Raw genomic sequence first — 20564 nt, forward strand, 5'->3', positions numbered from 1 at the left:
TTGAAACATTAGGAAAAAAATAGTTGTGAAAAAAGCAACCTGCGAGTTTAACGAACTCTGCCTGCATAATTATTCTTTGCGGTCTGGTGTAAATAGGGGAGTGGCAAGGATGTGTCATTTGTCTACATATTTTTTTCTGAACAGTGTCCCCTTTTCATTTCAGAAGTTTGTGAGGTACACACACCACCAAAGCACTGAACCACGATGCGTCATACCTGACAGTCTGATATCCTGCTTCTATCTTCTGCAGTGAACCAGACTGCAGAAGATACAAGTCTCCAGCAGGTAAAGATAATGAGATCATAAAAAAAAAAACCTGTGTTGAAGCAATACTGCAGAAACCACAAACATTGTTACAGTTTAATTTCGGTACTTATTTTGCAATGAATTCAATGCGTCTATCCTCATAACGTGAACCCTGTATTATTTACAGATTAATTCTTACAATGAAAATAGGAAAAAAATACAACAAAATATGCACAGCTAGGCTTTCCCAACATGACGAATAATTTGCCTTCAACTGAAACGCTGAATAAATACTTTTTCAATTAGTCAAACCTCAAATACTCAGCAAGTAAGACATAGCTCCATGTATAATCCTGGAAATCATGTACATCAATAATAATTTCACAAAAAACTCCATAGCTGCGGATAGGGAAATGTGTATTCAGTGATAATTCCTAGTGTCATCAGTTTCTAGTGTATAAGCACCTTTCTTGGGAATATTGCTTGAGTCTGTACAATGTATTTCTCAACAGTAAACTGCTGTGATTTTAATGCTGACACTTCAAGAAATGGTAAAATACATAACTAAAAACAAAAAGCCATTTTTTTTTTTTTTTTTTTAGGCAAGACATAGCTGGAGCTGCTAACCTGCTATGCCAAGGTCCCCACTTGATTGGGCTGCCCCGTGCACATTCGTCACACAAAGAAAGCTCATGCACCTTTTTGGGCAACGTGCTTCGCAAGATTTTTAAATGGGTGTTTTGACGCACGATTCTGTTGCACAACCGTGGCAAAATCGCACAGCATTTGAGGTGCTAGTAAGAATGAATTGCTCCCAAATGCGCAGCAGGCAACTTTGCTGGAATTTGGAATCTGCGCCAGAATTGTGGAGCTTCTAAATTGCAAAGTGTGAATGGGGTCTAAGATCAAAGGCTACAAGTTAGCTTGTTTGTAAATTGCTGCCATCTTAATATTAAAGTGGTAATAAACCCAACACTTTTACGTTCCCCTATATTGAAGCACTATATATGCTCTCTATGTAAGTACCTTCAAAATGTTGCACCCTTAAAGATATTCATATTGGCTCCAGGTGATGACATCACTCACACGTGCAGTTTATTCTGCAATTATGGCACACTACCTGTGCCATGATTGCAAGGAACGATGTGCCGTGATGGTGACTCCTGTGTCCGTGCGCAGGAAGTGACTTCATCGCAGCCCTGCTATTTAAAGAGGAAGTAAACCCTGATGGGTTTTACTTCCTCTTTTTCCCCCTGCAAAAAAAAAGCATGAGCCATTATGTTGCAGCTACCTGCAAAGGAAGCCAGCGATGTCACCGCTGTCCCCGGTGTGGGGAAACATCCATCTCAACCCCTCTTCCTTCCAGAACCGCAGACTCTCGCTCTCTGACTGGCTGGAGACACATGTGCGTGGGAGCCGACGGTCACAGCCCTAAAGAAAGGGCACAATGCTCAAATGACGTCGGCGCAAGCGTATATAGTAAATATCTCCTAAACCATGCAGGTTTAGGCAATATTTCCAGTATCTACAGGTAAGCCTTAAAGTGGTTGTAAACCCTTACAAACCACTTTGACCTACAGGTAAGCCTAGATTAAGGCTTACCTGTAGGTCCAAGCAATATCTCCTAAACCTATATGGTTTAGGAGATATTTGCCCGAAAACGGGCACCGCTGACTACGGCGCATGCGCCGTAGACAGCGGCGCGCAGGCGCACTGAGCGCGGCATTCTCAGCAACGGAGCGTGTCGGCTCCCGTGCGCATGCGCGGGAGTGACGTCATCGCGGCTTCGCCGAATGACAGCGGCGGAGCTGCGAGACCCCACCAACAAGATGGATGCGGCGGACTACAGGGGACAGCGGCGACTTCGCTGGCTCCTGTGTCAGGTAAGTGACACATAATGGGCTGCTATGCGATGCATAGTAGTCCATTATGCTTTGCCTTTGCAGGGAATGAAAGAGGAAGTAAACTCATCAGGGTTTACTTCCTCTTTAATATAGGTAAAAGTGGCTGTACAGGGTTTACAACCACTTTTAAGTGCGTGGAGAGCATAAACCTGGAAGGAAGACCAGGTGAAGATGGAACCGTCGGGAGCAGTGACAGCTCAGCGGTGGAGGGCTTCGTTTCACAGGCAAGTCTGTCATAATGTGCTAATATGTGGTACATACAAGCGCAATATGGCATAAACCATATTGAAAAAAGTGGCATTTATTACTGCTTTAAAATCTGATTGTTTCATTGATGAAATAGGAATACCTACCGTAGGTGGCACATAAGCACACAGCTGTTTCAGCTTTCAAAGTGCAGGTATATAAAGCTAGGGACATTACTGACTGTACTTGTATTTTAGGGGCTAGAGCCACAAAAAAAAAAAATACCTAGAAAGGTGATCTCTGCTGGTTAGCATAGTACATCCCTTCCACCCCTCAACATTTTGGTACTTTCTGCTCCAATGATCAGTTCCCAAAAAGCATTCATTCAGCGATTTCTAGGGTTTTCACCCAGTAGCTTGTTCTATCTTTGGGGACTTAATTATATCTGTTTTGAGTGGACTGATCTCATATTAGTTCAGCATGTTTTTTTTTTTTTTTTTTTAATTATTAGAAAACTGTCAAATTTATCTGATAAGGTTCCCAGGATGCTTACTTCTAAAATCAGTCTTGCAATTATTTTTAAGTATAGATAAAGAGCTGACCCAAAACAACTAATGTCTAAAAGGTCACTGTTGCTTCTGGCAACACGCAACTTAAAAAAATATTCCGATCGGTAGGAGAAATATTTAGCAAGAGTCATGATATGACAATATATACTATAATTAGAATACAAAAAAAACAAGTGCTATTTAATAAGTTAGCTGCAGAAATCATTAGTGGATACCAGACCATTCCTTTAAGAATAATGGTGTTTTATCTTGAGCTCAGACAAGCAATTTAAAGCTGAGGAACCCATTGATTGCACTTGTCTGGGTGATATTTACCAGGAACCAGCTTGTCAAAAACCTTGCCGCATTTTCCTTTGCAATAAATGATTAACCCATCCGGATTTTATATACAGTGGCTATGGATTCAAACACTGTTCAAGCCCTGTTTAGGCCAATGTGACAAACTGAATCGCATACTAATTGGGGCTTGTTTACACTTGCTGTTAAGGATGGAAGCAGCTGAAAAAAAAATAGGCAACTAAGCTACAGTTTTACCACCCCCTTAAGATGCAAAAGCAGCTGGGTGGGGTTGTACATGTGCCATGGTTGGAATGCTTTGCTGCATGGCAAAAATGTTACCCTGTTGTGTTCTGCAGCCAATACCGTCGCCAAACAGAACCCATTAAAGAGCACGGGACTGCTTTACAACCACCCTACAACTGAACGCAAATGCAAATGGTGGTGGCTTGAGCTTTTAGGGGTTTAAACAGCTGCTGAGGCATATGGCCTCCCAGCCACCTGTCAGCTGTCATCTAAAAAGCAATCCACATAACACTTTTTAGAGGGGTGATGAAGGCTGCAGCAAACGTAAACAAGCCCTTAATGATGGCACTTTATATTTAAAGGGTCACTCCACTTTCCTGGGAAATAAAAATAGCGAATAAAAGAATTATGATATAGCATATACAAGTGTGACAACTCATATTGTAATTGAATGTTATTAAAAATTACTTTTCCTTTTCAATCTGCAGTGCTGTAATTTTCTGTAAAATGCAACGCAATATGGCTACCTGGAGTTAATCTGTACAGAACGCCCTCCAGAAACATTTCCTGATTGTGCGATTGGCTCACTGATTTTCCTGCACTAAGATACAAGTCAGATTTGAGCATCCCCTGCAACAGAAATGTCATTATTGGGTTTTGAGATAATCCCAATAGGAAATTACATTTAAAAAGGGATGCAGACCCTGCAATTCTCCTCATTACAGCCCTGCAGGTGTAGTAGCTGGTTGGTAATTAAGAAACCACTCCCATAGGATTAACTTTCCACATGGGCACCATCACACAGGGATTTCAGAATAACAAATGGTAGGATGTTTTTTTTTTTTCAACAAAAGTGGAGTTTTTGCTAAAAATTGTCTGCTGCACTGCTCAAGTTTCTTTAAAAATGACAATTATCTTTTAAGAAAACACAACGCAAACAAGTTTGCTTTTTGCCTTAAGAAAATAATTAAATTAGGTTTGCAGTCTAGGGATTGTTCGGACCTTCAGGAAAGGAATACACTAGATTTATAAATCATCCCCCTTCCCGTGTTCTTAATAAACTGATTCAGTGCTGTCCCAAAGGGGTGACCTGTTTACAGGAGTAACAGAATGGAGTTCAGCATACACAGTCTATCCAGCATAGACCTGTGGCTGTAGTGGAGGGGGAAGACGGTCGTCCTCTACATTTTCTGAATCAATGGATGCCAAGGCTTGAGTGCTAGATTTTATGTTCAGTGGGTACTTCTCCACAATGTCCTGCACTTCACGAGTTACGTCATCAGTCCAGTCAATCAGATCCTTTTCCAATTTCTTGGCTTCTGTCACAATGCGCTCCTGTCTCTCGGACAGCTGTGAGAGCAAATCAAGGTTCCTGTGCATCTGTTTCACCCCTGGACATGTGTCTGCGTCCCAGATGTCAGAATCATGCTTTTTAGGAGAAGCTTGGCCAGACATGTACCTGTTGAACTCTTCTTCACTTAGGTTCAATGACTGGGCATCCAGCTTCTCAATAAATGCTATTGCACAGCACTGAAGAGGAGACAAAGAATCAAAATGTTATTTTTTTGTAACAAAAACTATAAAACATTTTGGCGATACAGATTTACGATGCAAATGCAGATACAAAACAACAAGCTCCTGGATTTGCTGGTTTGAGGCAATTTGGAGTTGACAACTACATGATGTTAACCACTTCAACACCGGGCACTTATACACCTTCCTTCCCAGACAAATTTTGAGCTTTCAGCACTGTCGCGATTTGAATGACAATTGCGCGGTCATGCTACACTGTACCCAAACTATTTTTATCATTTTGTTTCCACAATTAGAGCTTTCTTTTGGTGGTATTTGATCGCCTCTGGGATTTTTATTTTCTGCTTAATAAAAAAAAACTGAAAATTTTGAAAAAAATAATGTTTTTTTTTTTTTTATTTCAGTTACAAAACTAAATACTAAATAAGTAAGTTTTCTCCTTCACTGATGGGCTCTGACAGGGCTGCAGTGACGGGCACTGATGTGCGACACAGATGGGCACTGATAGGCGGCACGGATGGGCGGCACTGTAGTGTAAAGTATTGTACGGGTGGATGCCAATCAGTGCCAAACAATAATGCATTCCAAGCAGTGATGCCCAGGTGGTCTGATGGCATCCCTGGTGGTCCAGTTGTGGGCATCCTGGGGGGGGGGGGGGGGGGCTGCGCTGATAATCGATCATTGATTGGACACTGCTGATCACAGGGTAAAGAGTCTCCGTCAGAGACTATTTACCGAGATCGTAGTTGCGGTGTGTCGATCGCTGCAATGTGTGCCCCCGGGGCTTAATATCCTGATCACGTCATAGGACGTCTGGTCAGGATATTGAAACCACTTTGCCGCCGTCATTCTGATATATGGCGGGCGGCAAGTGGTTAAACCCACATTTAAAGCGTAACTACATAAGACATTTTTTTTTTCTTTTTTTTAACTAAGGGATCTAATGAAAAAAACAAAACAAATTCTACAATGTTTCAACAATTTACATTAAATTGCTTATCTTAGAGTACAGTATAGGACACAAGCAGAGTATTTATACATCATGGGTTATGCGAATGTACTTTCAGGTGATTGGACTCTGGCAAAGCTTTAGAGGACAGGTTTCCTGGCCACCCGCCCTATGACCCTAAATCACTTCATGAGTCCTCAAGTTTTGAAGCAAGCAATGCAGACTTTGAGAATAAAAAGAGGTCATCCAGGCCCTTACCTCAGTCACCCCAAGAACCAAAAGATGGACCTACAAAAAAACAGAACATAAATCACCAGAAAGGGGGCAGGAATCCCCGTCCTGGAAGACTCATGCAAATAGAGTTACCGGTAAATCTAACTATGGTTTTCCCCATGTCATCTTCCAGGACAGCCCATAATAAGCAAGAACTTACAAGCCTTGGGTGGGACTACTGCCTAGAGGACCTTACAGCTGAACGTCTGCTCCTGACGGCTCAAGAGGTCCAAATGATAACGCGCAATGAAAGTAAAAAAACTAGACCACAAGATGGCCATACATGTCTGTTCTGGGGAAGCACCAGCTCTTTCAGCCCAGGATGTAGACAAGGCCCTTGTGGAATGCATATTCACAAAAGAAGTAGCAACATTCTTAGTGCGGTAACACAGAAATAGTGTCAGGCTAGGAGCAGACAGCAGGTAACAGTTCAGATGTGTCGATTATGCAAAGAGTTCAATAAACAAGAGCATATACCATGAGCAGGTCTAAGCAGAGCAGGTCAGCTGGAACTTGTAGTTCACAGCTGATGAAGGTAGAGGTTGGCTGGTGCTTGTGGTTCACCAATGCAGATGTAACAGGAGGTTGACTGGGCAGCCAAGTAGTAATGCCGAGTCTGGCATTACAGCAGTATCAGGCAAAGCGTAGTCTAGACAAGCTGGGTCATACACAGGTAGGTCAGAGTCCAAAACCGTACCGAATCAGAAGTGAGCAAAGCAGGGTTAAATTAGCCAGGTCATACATGCTATATACAGAGCAGATATCAGCTGGGTCAAGCAGGCGCACACTCAGTAACAAGGCTATCACGAGCACTGGTGGTATGCTAATACAGGTAGATAATAGAAAGAGGTATTCCTGCGCCAACTCATGGTTACAGCTAGCGTACTGCTGCACACACTGCGGGAAATATCTGAACCCGAACAAAATGACAAATAGAAGAGTAGTGGTGCGCTGTACACAGAAAATAATAAAATGCTAAAAAATGGTCACAATAAAATATAATATACATGGCAGGTAATGGCAATAATCAAACTGACACTGTGCAAAAAAAGCCAAAGAAACCAATGGGGGCTAAAAGTGAAAAATAAGCTAAAAAAAATAAAATAAAGTGACATTAGACAATCTACAGTCCGTGCAACAAAGTGCTCATCTTCCAGGTAAAAAACAAATAATGAAAGGAATATCACATCATACATGCATATAAATAAAATGTAAAAAAGTGTCCATAAATATTCCATATTGCATATAGGCTAAAAGAATAATAAGCCCAAGCTGAAAGTGCAATACAAGTGCTGACAACTAACAGTCTTTGGTATGTGACCCAACGTGCTTATCTCCCAAGTGAAAACACATAAATAGAACAAGGGAAAGTATCAAATGTGATGCTCAAAACGTACAAGTAAAATTAACATTCATAAAACCGCATAAATTGGAGTGTTCATAAATATTTCCTTCAACAAAAAAATATATATAGTGCAGTATGTAGTGGTTCTATAGATCCAGAGAATAAAGTGCTGGTGAACAAAATTCAAGGACAGACTGCATGTTAGGTTCTGTCTTCCCCTGCTCCGTCATGCAGGCTTTCAACTTGTTCCATACTTTTTTTTAATCAGAAAGGGTTTTGAGAGCAAAAAACTTGTTCCAGTGTACATACATTTAAAAAAAATAAAAAAAGATGGATTGTTCCATATTTTAAGATACATTGTTCTAATCACTGGCATACAGCAATTGATTAAAGTTTTAATAACTATCCAAAAAACCTTCCCTTTCAAAACCTGCACTTCATATACCATATTGACAAGTTTAATTCCACTATATTACTAAAAGTATTGGGACGCCTGCCTTTACACACACTTCAACTTTAAATGAACTTAAAGAGGAAGTAAACCCTGATGAGTTAGTTTACTTCTTCTTTCATTCCCTGCAATGGCACAGCATAATGGACTACTATGCATCGCATAGTAGTCCATTATGTGTCACTTACCTGACACAGGAGCCAGCGAAGTCACCGCTGTCCCCTGTAGTGCGCCGCATCCATCTTCTCGGTGGGGTCTCGCAGCTCCGCCGCTGTCATTCGGCGAAGCCGCGATGACGTCACTCCCGCGCATGCACACGGGAGCCGACACGCGCAACAGCTTCGTCGTTAGAAATGCCGCGCTCAGTGCGCCTGCGCGCCGCTGTCTACGGCGCATGCGCCGTAGACAGCGGTGCCTGTATTCGGGCAAATATCTCCTAAACCGTATAGGTTTAGGAGATATTTCTTGGACCTACAGGTAAGCCTTAATCTAGGCTTACCTGTAAGTCAAAGTGTGTTGTAAGGGTTTACAACCACTTTAAAATATTGCAAAGCTTGATTATATCTTGCTTCCTTATCCTTTAAATATTCATAGATCAACAAATGTGAGAAACCTCAATTTGTTCAGTGCTACAAATACGCTCATACCAAAATCATGCTGGTGAATAAGGGGTGGGTGTATGTATGTATGTATGTATGTATGTATGTATGTATGTATGTATGTATGTATGTATGTATGTATGTATGTATGTATGTATATATATATATATATATATATATATATATATATATATATATATACACACATACACACACACACACACACATATATACACACACACAGTGCCTTGCGAAAGTATTCGGCCCCCTCGAACTTTTCAACCTTTTGCCACATTTCAGGCTTCAAACATAAAGATATAAAATTTGTATTTTTTTGTGAAGAATCACCAACAAGTGGGACACAATTGTGAAGTGGAACGAAATCTATTGGATATTTTAAACTTTTTTAGCAAATAAAAAACTGAAAAGTGGTGCGTGCAAAATTATTTGGCCCCTTTACTTTCAGTGCAGCAAACTCACTCCAGAAGTTCAGCGAGGATCTCTGAATGATCCAATGTTGTCCTAAATGACTGATGGTGATAAATAGAATCCACCTGTGTGTAATCAAGTCTCTGTATAAATGCACCTGCTCTGTGATCGTCTCAGGGTTCTGTTGAAAGCGCAGAGAGCATCATGAAGACCAAGGAACACACCAGGCAGGTCCAAAATACTGTTGTGGAGAAGTTTAAAGCCAGATTTGGATACAAAAAGATTTCCCAAGCTTTAAACATCCCAAGGAGCACTGTGCAAGCGATCATTTTGAAATGGAAGGAGTATCAGACCACTGCAAATCTACCAAGACCTGGCCGTCCCTCTAAAATTTCAGCTCAGACAAGGAGAAGACTGATCAGAGATGCAGCCAAGAGGCCCATGATCACTCTGGATGAACTACAGAGAACTACAGCTGAGGTGGGAGAGTCTGTCCATAGGACAACAATCAGTCGTACACTGCACAAATCTGGCCTTTATGAAAGAGTGGCAAGAAGAAAGCCATTTCTCAAAGATATCCATAAAAAGTCTCCTCTAAAGTTTGCCACAAGCCACCTGGGAGACACACCAAACATGTGGAAGAAGGTGCTCTGGTCAGATGAAACCAAAATCAAACTTTTTGCCCACAATGCAAAACGATATGTTTGGCGTAAAAGCAATACAGCTCATCACCCTCAACACACCATCCCCACTGTCAAACATGGTGGTGGCAGCATCATGGTTTGGGCCTGCTTTTCTTCAGCAGGGACAGGGAAGATGGTTAAAATTGAGTGGAAGATGGATGCAGCCAAATACAGGACCATTCTGGATGAAAACCTTTTGGAGTCTGCAAAAGACCTGAAACTGGGACGGAGATTTATCTTCCAACAAGACAATGATCCCAAACATACAGCAAAATCTACAAAGGAATGGTTCACAAATAAACGTATCCAGGTGTTAGAATGGCCAAGTCAAAGTCCAGACCTGAATCCAAACGAGAATCTGTGGAAAGAGCTGAAAACTGCTGTTCACAAAAGCTCACCTCACCTGATCCAACCTCACTGAGCTCGAGCTGTTTTGCAAGGAAGAATGGGCAAGAATTTCAGTCTCTCGATGTGCAAAACTGATAGAGACATACCCCAAGTGACTTGCAGCTGTAATCGCAGCAAAAGGTGGCTCTACAAAGTATTAACGCAAGGGGGCCGAATAATTTTGCACGCCCCACTTTTCATTTTTTTATTAGTTAAAAAAAGTTTCAAAAATCCAATAGATTTCGTTCCACTTCACAATTGTGTCCCACTTGTTGGGGATTATTCACAAAAAATAAAAATTTTATATCTTTATGTTTGAAGCCTGAAATGTGGCAAAAGGTTGAAAAAAACTTGAAAAAAACTTGGCATCCCAGTCTTAGGCCGTAGAGTTCAGTGTTGAGTTGACCCATCGTTTGCAGCTATTAACAGCTTCAACTCTTCTGGGAAAGATGTCCACAAGGTTTAGGGGCGTGTCTATGAAAACATTTGACCATTCTTCCAGAAGCGAGTTTGGATGAGCGAGTTTAGGGTGGAGGAACTTGACTGGCCTCAACCCGATAGAACACCTTTGGGATGAATTAGAGCGCAGACTGCAAGCTAGGCCTTATCTCCAACATCAGTGCCTGACCTCACAAATGCGCTTCTGGAAGAATTGTCAAACATTTCCATAGACACACTCCTAAACCTTGTGGCCAGCCTTCCCAGAAGAGTTGAAGCTGTTATAGCTGCAAAGGGTGGGGCAATACAATATTATTTATCATCTGAGGCTGTTCTCACTGGATATATGTGAGGGTTTACATCTACTTTAAAGGCAAATTTCACTTCCCTTATTGATTGGAGAAAGGAAAAAAAATCCCACTCACAGATATCTTTGGGTGCCACTTCCTGGCTTCACCCCAGGCATAAAATACCTCTTCAGTTCAGTTCTGTAATTGAAGCTCCCTGAAGCCAGCTTACAGGAGCTTAGCAGTGCGGAGAGAACAGGACCCAAGACTGGACTGGAAGCATCCAAGGAGCGTCCCCCGCAGGATTCGCTATGTCAGCGTACCAAGCACTCCAGAGCTAATTCGGCTAACTATTTAATTAGTATTACCATCTCCCAGATTCTTCGCAAAAGTAGTCAAAACAGAGGGAGGGCATCAATTAGGGAGAACAGGTCCCTAAGGTGTTAGACCAGTGCACCTATCCATATTGCCAGTGGGACTCTCATCCCGGACACAACCTATCCAACTTGTTGTAGAACTTGGAATCCAATAGAACCACCTGCAGGATTCCCCAATGTTAGTACATTGCCGAAACCACCTCAGGATGCAGGAACTACGTGGGCCTGGCATTAGTTACTGATGACTGGAAAACTCCCCTGCTATTTCTCTGTACCTGGAATATGTACTGGTGCCAGGGACTGGACTTGTTCTGTCCCAGGCAGAATGTGGTTTACCTTCCTAAGCCGCACGACTCCTGGTGTCGCCCTAGTGGTTGATAAATGCCACTGCAGAGGCATTGTTGGATTGAACCTACAATTGGTTTGTCCAATAATCCAGAGCAAGATGTACTGGTTAAAATTTCCAAGATATCGATGGGCAGTACTCTCTCCTGTGGAAACCAAGTCCGCTGAACTGTAGCCCCTGAAAGGAAGAATTTCCCCTTTTACAGATTCTGAACCATCAACCACCAACCACCAATTTGAGCTCTGCAACAACCCAGGAACTGAGCCTTCTGGCATTCCAATGCTTGGATCTTCATGTTCCAGAAATAGGGAATGATCCTCTACAAAGGACCTAGAGTAGGACTGTACATAGGGAACGCGTTTCGAACTACATACAACTTCCTCCTGCAGATACGTATTGAAAGAAAACCTGAAAACCAACCAACCGTTTATTGAGCAAAGATTATTGAGGTATACGGAGACTGACACCCCCTGTATCTTCGGCAAGCCCAGCAACGGGCCTGGGAGCTTTATGAACCCTCTGGAGCTGTGGTCAGCCCAAGGGACTGGCCAAGCATGTCTCCAGACCTTAACCTTATTAAGCATCTGTGGGGCATCCTCAAAACGCAAGGTGGAGGAGCTCAAGGTCTCTAACATCCACCAGCTCCATGATGTCATCACGGAGGAGTGGAAGAGGACTCCAGTGGCAACCTGTGAAGCTCTGGTGAATTCCATGCCAAGAGGGACTTTATTGAGTCTTTGGGCCCAATTTGGACATTTTCACTTAGGGGTGTACTCACTTTTGTTGCCAGCATTCAGACATTAATGGCTGTGTGTTGAGTTATTTTGTGGGGACAGCAAATGTACACTGTTATATATCTAAAGTTTCTACACATGTACAACCAAGCTCAGCCATATTGACACTTGCAGTCCCACATGTTTAACCACATGCTTACTGGGCACTTAAACACCCTTCCTGCCCAGACCAATTTTCAGCTTTCGGTGCTCTCACACTTTGAATGACAATTACTCAGTCATGCAACACTGTACCCAAATGAATTTTGTGTCCTTTTTTTCCCACAAATAGAGCTTTCTTTTGGTGGTATTTGATCACCTCTGGGGTTTTTATTTTTTGCGCTATAAATGAAAAAAGACCGAAAATTTTGAAAAAAAACGCATATTTCTTTGTTTCTGTGACAGAATTATGCAAATTATTAATTTTTCTTCATAAATTTTGGCCACAATTTATACTGCTACATATCTTTGGTAAAAATAACCCAAATTAGTGGATATTATTTGGTCTTTGTGAAAGTTAGAGAGTCTACAAGCTGTGGTGCGAATCGCACAAAATTGATCACATCTGATGTACTGGTGGCCTATCTCGCTTCTTGTGACCCAAACAAGTTAGGAAAGTACAAATACCCCCCAAATGACCCCTTTTTGGAAAGTAGACATTCCAAGGTATTTAGTAAGAGGCATGGTGAGCTTTTTGATGTTGTCATTTTTTTCCCACAATTCTTTGCAAAATGAAGATTTTTCATTTTCTTTATTTTTCTCCACAAAATTGTCATTGTAATAGGTTATTTCTCTCACGTGGCATGTGTATACCACAAATGACACCCCCCAAAAAATTCTGCTACTCCTCCTGAGTATTACAATACCACATGTGTGGGACTTTTTCGCAGCCTGGCCACATAGAGAGGCCCAACATGCAGGGAGCGCCATCACATGTTCTAGGAGCATAAATTACACATCTAACTTGTTGACTACTTATTACACTTTTGAAATACCAGGACAATGACACGTGACACTGATGACAGATGGCACTGATACGTGGCAATGATGACACTTATACGTGGCACTGATGACACGTGGCACTGATGACAGATGACACTAATATGTGGCACTGATGACACGTGGCACTAATACGTGGCACTGATGACACGTGGCACTAATACGTGGCACTGATGACACGTGGCACTAATATGTGGCACTGATGACACGTGGCACTAATACGTGGCACTGATGACATGTGGCACTAATACGTGGCACTAATACGTGCCACCGGTGACAGATGGCACTAATATGTGGCACCAATGACACGTGACACTGATGACAGATGGCACTGATAAGTGGCATTGATGACACGTGACACTGACAACAGATGGCACGTGACACTGACAGGTGGCACTGATGACAAATGGCACTGATACGTGGCACTGATGACAGATGGCACTAATACGTGGCACTGATGACAGATGGCACTATGTGGCACTAATAACACGTGGCACTGATGACAGATGCCACTTATACGTGGCACTGATGACAGATGGCACTGGGGACAAATGGCACTGACAACAGGTGGCACTGGGGACAGATAGCACTGCGGGCAGGTGGCACTGGGGTGGGGTGGATTGCACTGGGGTGGATGGCACTGGGGCGGATGGCACTGGGGCGGATGGCACTGGGGCGGATGGCACTGGGGCAGGATGGCACTGGGGCGGATGGCACTGGGGCGGATGGCACTGGGGCAGGATGGCACTGGGGCAGGATGGCACTGGGGCAGGATGGCACTGGGGGGGGGGGCATGGCACTGGGGGGGGGTGGCACTGGGGGAGGATGGCTCTGGGGGAGGATGGCACTTTTTATTAAACTTTTTTTTTACTTTTTTTTTCTTTTTTACACTGACGGCTGCTGCAGCCGTTCTTCTCTCCCCTCTCACACGCTGTCTGTGTGAGGAGGGAGAGCGGCGCTGAGAGATGATCTCATATGTTTACATATGAGATCATCTCCCATTGGACACGCCGATCACGCTGTAAACGGCCGCTGTGATTGGCCGTTTACAGCGATCTGTGTTTGCCTGTCCCCGGGGGACACGGCAAACACAGAACTTCCGCGATGCGCGCCCGCGGCGGCGCGCATTGCGGAAGTAAACACCAGGCCGTCCAGGGACGGCCAGGCGTAGGAAGCCGCCCGCCCTAAGGCCGGCATTCGGCTATAGGGCGGGCAGGAAGCGGTTAAAAGGTATAGAGGAATGTGGCACCAAACAGAATCTGCATAGCAAAAGGAGTTATCTTCAGCCCACCTGGTGTGCACGAAGCTTCATATAGATTGATGATGAAGACGGCCCAGGGCACATAGACTGCAATACTGTCCCCAGAAGCCAAGTATGGCAGGACAGTCGGTAATATAAGGAGGACTGTCAAGTGAACACTGATTGGTCCAAAGCAAATGGGACTGGCAGTAGGATGCGGTTTGGATGGTGCGTGATTGTAAAAAAGGGATTGTTACAGGGAGCTGTCTCGCTCCCTGTTCACTGCACACAGCCTCTCATGAGGCTGTGGTTCTGCTAACCTGATGATTCGGCCATCTTGAGGCCTACTCTGGGTGATGGCTCTGGCCTAAACCTCATGGTGAAGGCCCTCTCCCAGTCTGAGCCTAGCCAATGCAGCAAAGCCTCACGGAGGACCCTGTGATAAGTATCTTTCATATTCTTGTATTATATATTCTGATTGTAAGCTTTGTGATATTGTAATGTCTTTTTAATACTTCATGTTAGCTTTCCTAATTTCTTGGGAAATAAATAAGATAGTGTTTTACTAGCAGCAGTGTGTGTGTGTTTTCATAAGTAACTTTATATCAGTGTGCCTAGCAGGGTTTTATAAACTAGATTACTATGGGAAGAGGCAAGTTAAGAGTAGTTTGTAGAGTACTTAATGTCCTTCAAATGGTCCCATCTGGGGTGCCACAGGTGGCATATAACCCAAATAGTTATTATTATAACCAGCTCTGTGTCCTGTGATGTATGATAAAGAAAATGGTCCTGGGTGTGCGAGTCTGGTTCAGGTGCGAATTCAGGCAAAAATTTGTACCTGAATCGGTGAACAAACATGCACTGGACCCCAGGCATGAACCCGGCCTGAGGGATTATCTCACTAAAAATGATATTCCTATTGTAGAGGATGCCTAAAATGTTACCTTGTATCTTAGTGTAGACAACTGAGAAAAGCAGCACGCCAATCACAGAAGCAGAAAGTACATAATGCCCTCCATGTCGCTACATTGCATTGAAATTTTTGACCGTTTAAAAAAAAAATGACAGCAGCTTCAGAATAAAATAGATTTTTAATCAACATTAAATAAAAAAATATCAATGAAAATATATAGTGCAGCGCTTCTCAAGATAATTACTTCATTAGTCATTGTCTTGGGAGTGCTGCACTATATATTGTCATTTATATTAATTTTGAAAGTGTTATGAAATCACTTCTTTGTACCAGCTTACTACCCACAGTATAGTGAAGTTGGAGTGTGCGAATTGGCTTTTTGGATTCAGTTACAAAATAGCTTGTATGTCAATTTTATATGCTCTATTATTTTTTTAACCACTTGCCGACCGGGCCATAGCCGAATGACGGCTACAGCGCAGTTGGGTAGTTCTGAGAGGGTGTCCAGGTACGTCCTCCCGAACTTGCGCTTCCTGCGCGCCCCCTGGGAAGCGCACTCGGAAGTGTCTACGATCGGAACCAGTGCACCGCGGATTGGTGTAAAGGGTTGATGACAGCAGCTCTTTATCACATGATTGCTCCATCCAATGACTGAGTGATCACTTGTCAACAAAATGGCACATGTCCGGCTGAGCTCTCCCCTTGCACCGATCTGTACAGCGTGTGAGGAGAGGAAGGAGCCGGTGCAGCAGCGCTGTAGGCTGCATCTGACATGCCCACATCGCTGATCTGTGCCGCATATGTGTCCATGTGTACATTATACATGCCTCATCCATGCACCATCTGTGCCAATCCTGACTGTGCTCTCTTCATGCTTGGTCTCTGCATGCGGCCAGCCTGTGAAAAAGTCTTACACGTGGTATCGCCATACTCAGGAGGAGTAGCAGAATGTATTTTGGGGTATAATTTTTCTATGTACATGCTATGTGTTGGAAATATCTTAGAAATTGACCACTGTGTAAAAAAAGAAGAAGAAAAAAAAAAAAAAGTGTTTTCATTTTCTTTCCACATTTTCCAAAAACTTGTGGAAAAAAAAAAAAAGACATGTTCAAAAGACTCAATATGCTTCCTATCCGATCGGATGTTCCATGCACCTCTATGGAGCGGCGGATGCCAGCGGTGACATGTCCGCCGATATCTGATCCAATCCTGTTCGTGAAATCCAGATGGATGTAAAACGTATTTTCCATCCATCTGGAGGATCAGATAGGATGAAAACAGACAGGCGGTCTGTTTTCATTCCCTCTCGCATAGAGGTAAGCGGGACTGACGGGTCTGTCTCTGCAGTGAGCGGAGACAGACCTGTCATCCGCCTGCTCAGGGGAAATCAGAGAGAGAGGGTTTGTTGGGACTTTATATGAGGCACAGCTAAGGGTATGGTTTCAGCACAACAGGGGTGGAGGCAGATGAACCTGCCCACACATTGCCTCATATAAAGTCCCAAACCCCCTTCTCTTCTTTAATCAAAGTTTTGACCCCCCACTGAGCAAAACAGAGTCTGTCTGGAGGAAAGGACCCATAGGCCATCAGTACATCAGGTGTGATACATTTTCAGCGATTGGCATCATAGCTTGTAGACTCTATAAACTTTCACACAGACCAAAATAATATACAAGGATTTTGGTCATTTTTACCAAAGATATGTGGCAGAATAAATTTTGGCCAAAATTTATGAAGAAAAATTACTAATTTGCAAAATTTTATAACAGAAACAAAGAAAAGTGCAGATTTTTTAAACAAAATTTTCTGTCTTTTTTCATTTATAGCGCAAAAACTAAAAAAAAACGAGCGCTGATTAAATACCACTAAAAGAAAGCTCTATTTGTGTGAAAAAATTGGTACAGTGTTGCATGATTGAGTAATTGTCATTCAAAATGTGAGAGCACTGAAAGTTGAAAATTGGCCTTGTTAGAAAACAAAAATGAAATTCCCCTTTATGGAACGTGGAAGGCATATCTTAAAACAAAATCATGTGAACAGAGCATAAGAGGGCATTAGAAAGAGACCACTATACTACTCACCAGATTTGTAAAATAGTATCCATCTTCCCCAGTCATCAGCCGACTAGGATTGCAGAATCTAGTGATATACTGAATATTTGACTGTAGACGGGGTGGGTTTGCCTTTAGCACAATGTAGATTAGAGTAGGGAGGAAGTCATCAGCAGAGGCAGGTTCATTCTTTGTGGTTCTAATTGCATTAAAGATTTGTTTACTGCATCCAGTAATGCAGGCAAGTTTGTCCCGAGGAATCCGCTTTGAATCCATTTCTATGATATCTGAAGAAGATTAAAAAAAAATAAAAAAATCCTAATTATAGTTTCCCAAATGCAACATAAAAATAAAAAACACACTGTATCAACTGGTCTAACAATGTCAGGACTCCTACCATATTTTTAGTTTTAAAGAATACACAATACCAAAAGCCTCCCTATCAATTCAAATCCACAATGCTAGCACCTTCTTAAACAGTTTGCATCTTCTGGTAAACTGCTAATGGTGCTGGTCTCATCTCTGCAGGTCCAGTGCCCTTGGCTATATGGATATACATCTAATTTTCATCATCATTCATGGTTATTGAACTTGTCTTAAGAATTCTACCCAACCACCGAATGCAAAGTGATAAGTTAAATACCAAGCTCTTTCCCCATTACCATGGTCTCCACTTTGTGGACCTGTCCAGCGTCTCAGTCTTTCTCCCAAAAACATTGCCGTTGGCTTCTCTCAAAACGGGTCGCTGACCGATTAATTTCTATGGGTGAGCCATATTCAAGCCATCCTGCAGCTCAGTGACCCTTATAACCTAACCCTGAGACAATTTATGAATATTCATTTAAATACTAACCCGTTGGGGCGTGGCCTGACGCAGCATGTGAGCGGACGTCTTTCCTAGCAGCTCCTTAATCCCTCTGCACAATCCTGTGTAATCATGCTTACCTGCCATGCAACTACCATTTATTGGGGACTCTGGTGGATGGGAAAGTGCAAGGGGAAGAAACAGCCCCCGGCCAGGAGTATAACCACTCGCTCCTGTCAAGATGGCCGCTGCTCCACCATACAGAACTCATCTCTGGCATCCACACCAGGCCTTTTTGAAGAGGAGCCTGATCCCTCCCTACCACCTTCTCCGGTGGTCCCCGCTTCCCCAGCGCTGCCAGCCCACCCTTCTCACAGTGAAGATGACCTGGGGGAGGGCCCCAAGCCGGAGCCCACGCTGCTGGATGTCCTGAAACTCATAAAGGTAAACCATTCAGAAAGTGGCAGAGCTTAAGCTGGATATAACTATCATGCGACAGGACATGCATAAAACGAGGGACCGGGTCTCTGAGACAGAATGCCGCATTAGCGATTTGGAAGACGCTGCTCCTAATGCTTTTCTCCACCCCAACTGGTGGGTCCTTATCTGTGGCAGGTAATCCAAGTTACCTATCTTTTCAAGATAGTTCTCTACTTGAGAACTATGATGCTGATGTTTGCATACCTTTATATACTTAACTTTCTTTAAAGTTTTTAGTCGCTGACTTGCCTGTATTGGCCATGTTCCTAAGATGTATTAGCAGTTCGGGACTTAAGCCTGCCCCCAGTTTTTGGGGCACAGCAGGGGGTAAATTTGGGCTACTGCCTATGCCAAAAGGGTTTCTGTCTGTCATGGCATTGTTGAGTGACTGGATGAATGATGTGTATTGGCGTGTGACTGTCCTCTGCCCCGCCCCGCAGCCGTGAAGTGTCCTACTATACACCATTAAAACTGCCTACCCATACTTCTTTGTCTAACTGTTTAAATGTCTATGATTAAATGCATCTCCTGGAATGTCAGGAGTTTAAATTCAAAAGGGCCTCCCTGTTTGACTTCCTTAAGGCGCATAAACCTCATATACTGTGCCTACAGGAGACGCACCTTATGGGGTCGAGGGTGCTCGCTCTTAAAAAAAAAAACCACTGGGTTATGCATGGATGCCACTCCACATACTCTAATTATGCAAGGGGGGGTCTCCATTCTTATAAGAAGGGGCCTACCCTTTTCATGTGAGCGGGTAATCCTGGACCCCACAGGAAGATACATTTTTCTTCACTGCATAATACATGCCATGCCACTGCTCTTGGTAGTGGTGTATGCTCCCCCCCCCCCCCCGGTCGCAATCTTTACAGACCTGAGTACACGATTCTCTGACCTACCTGTACTTGCCACCCTTATTGTTGGGGATTTCAACTCTGTACTTGATCCTAGTTTGGATCGAATGGCACCCATGCAATATGAATCTAAGCTATTTAGTCAATGGTGTGCCTCCTTTGGCTATGTTGACCTTTGGAGACAACACACAGGGGTAAGGGAATTCTCCTGCCAGTCCCGGACATATCATACTCTTTCCAGGTTGGACTATGCCCTCAGGACTCCCGACTTGACTACCTAGATCCAGACTGTCTCTTACCTACCCCAGACAATTTCTGACCACTCTGCCATGTGTGCTGTATTACTACTTGGCCATAGGCCCTCTCTTCGGGTTGTGGAGACTCAGTCCTCTCTGGGTCTCCACTCCCAAATTTGAGGAGCCGGTCCAGCAAGACATGTCCCACTATAGGGGGGGGCAATGCCAGGTCTGCTTCCTTTGGCACCACGTGGGACGTCTTTAAGGTGTCTGTGCGGGGCTCCTATATATCTAACATTGCCAAACACAGGAAGTCTTTTCATGCGGCGCTTCTGGCCTTGGAGTCCTCCCTGGAGACTGCTAGGGCACAATATTCTGCGATCCCCACCCCGGACTCTCGTGGAGTCCTGTTGGGGGCGCATAGGGCACTGGATCTCCATAGGGTGGAGGCAACGCGGAAGCAGCAGCTGTATTTATCCACCAGGCTACACGAATACAGTGGGAAAAATGGCAAAATGTTGGCATATCTTTCTCGCACTGAATACACTGACAGGACTATACCACAAATCCAGCCTTTCCGGATGGCACTGTTACATCTGATCTGAGCCCCTGCGAATAAATCAGACATTTAAGTCTATGAAAATCTATACACCCCCCCCGGATGAAATTGAGACATTGGGGTTTTTTGA

General features: G+C 43.5%; 1 protein-coding gene across 4 annotated transcripts in view; it reads right to left on the bottom strand.

Moving 5' to 3' along the window:
• Nucleotides 1–346: 346 nt before the first annotated feature.
• Nucleotides 347–20564, bottom strand: part of RABGEF1 (RAB guanine nucleotide exchange factor 1) — a 101239-nt gene continuing 81021 nt past the window's right edge. For all 4 annotated transcript variants that reach the window (XM_077480444.1, XM_077480440.1, XM_077480443.1 and 1 more), the window contains 2 exons: nt 17531–17787; nt 347–4957 (listed from right to left, as the gene is read on the bottom strand). In XM_077480444.1, the coding sequence (XP_077336570.1) occupies nt 4559–4957; nt 17531–17787 (656 nt within the window). In that variant the 3' untranslated portion in view covers nt 347–4558. The remainder of the gene's footprint in view (nt 4958–17530; nt 17788–20564) is intronic.

The sequence above is a fragment of the Lithobates pipiens genome, unplaced genomic scaffold, assembly GCF_037356315.1.
Source record: "Lithobates pipiens isolate NorthernLeopardFrog02 unplaced genomic scaffold, aLitPip1_a1.2 Scaffold_16, whole genome shotgun sequence".
Taxonomy (NCBI): domain Eukaryota; kingdom Metazoa; phylum Chordata; class Amphibia; order Anura; family Ranidae; genus Lithobates; species Lithobates pipiens.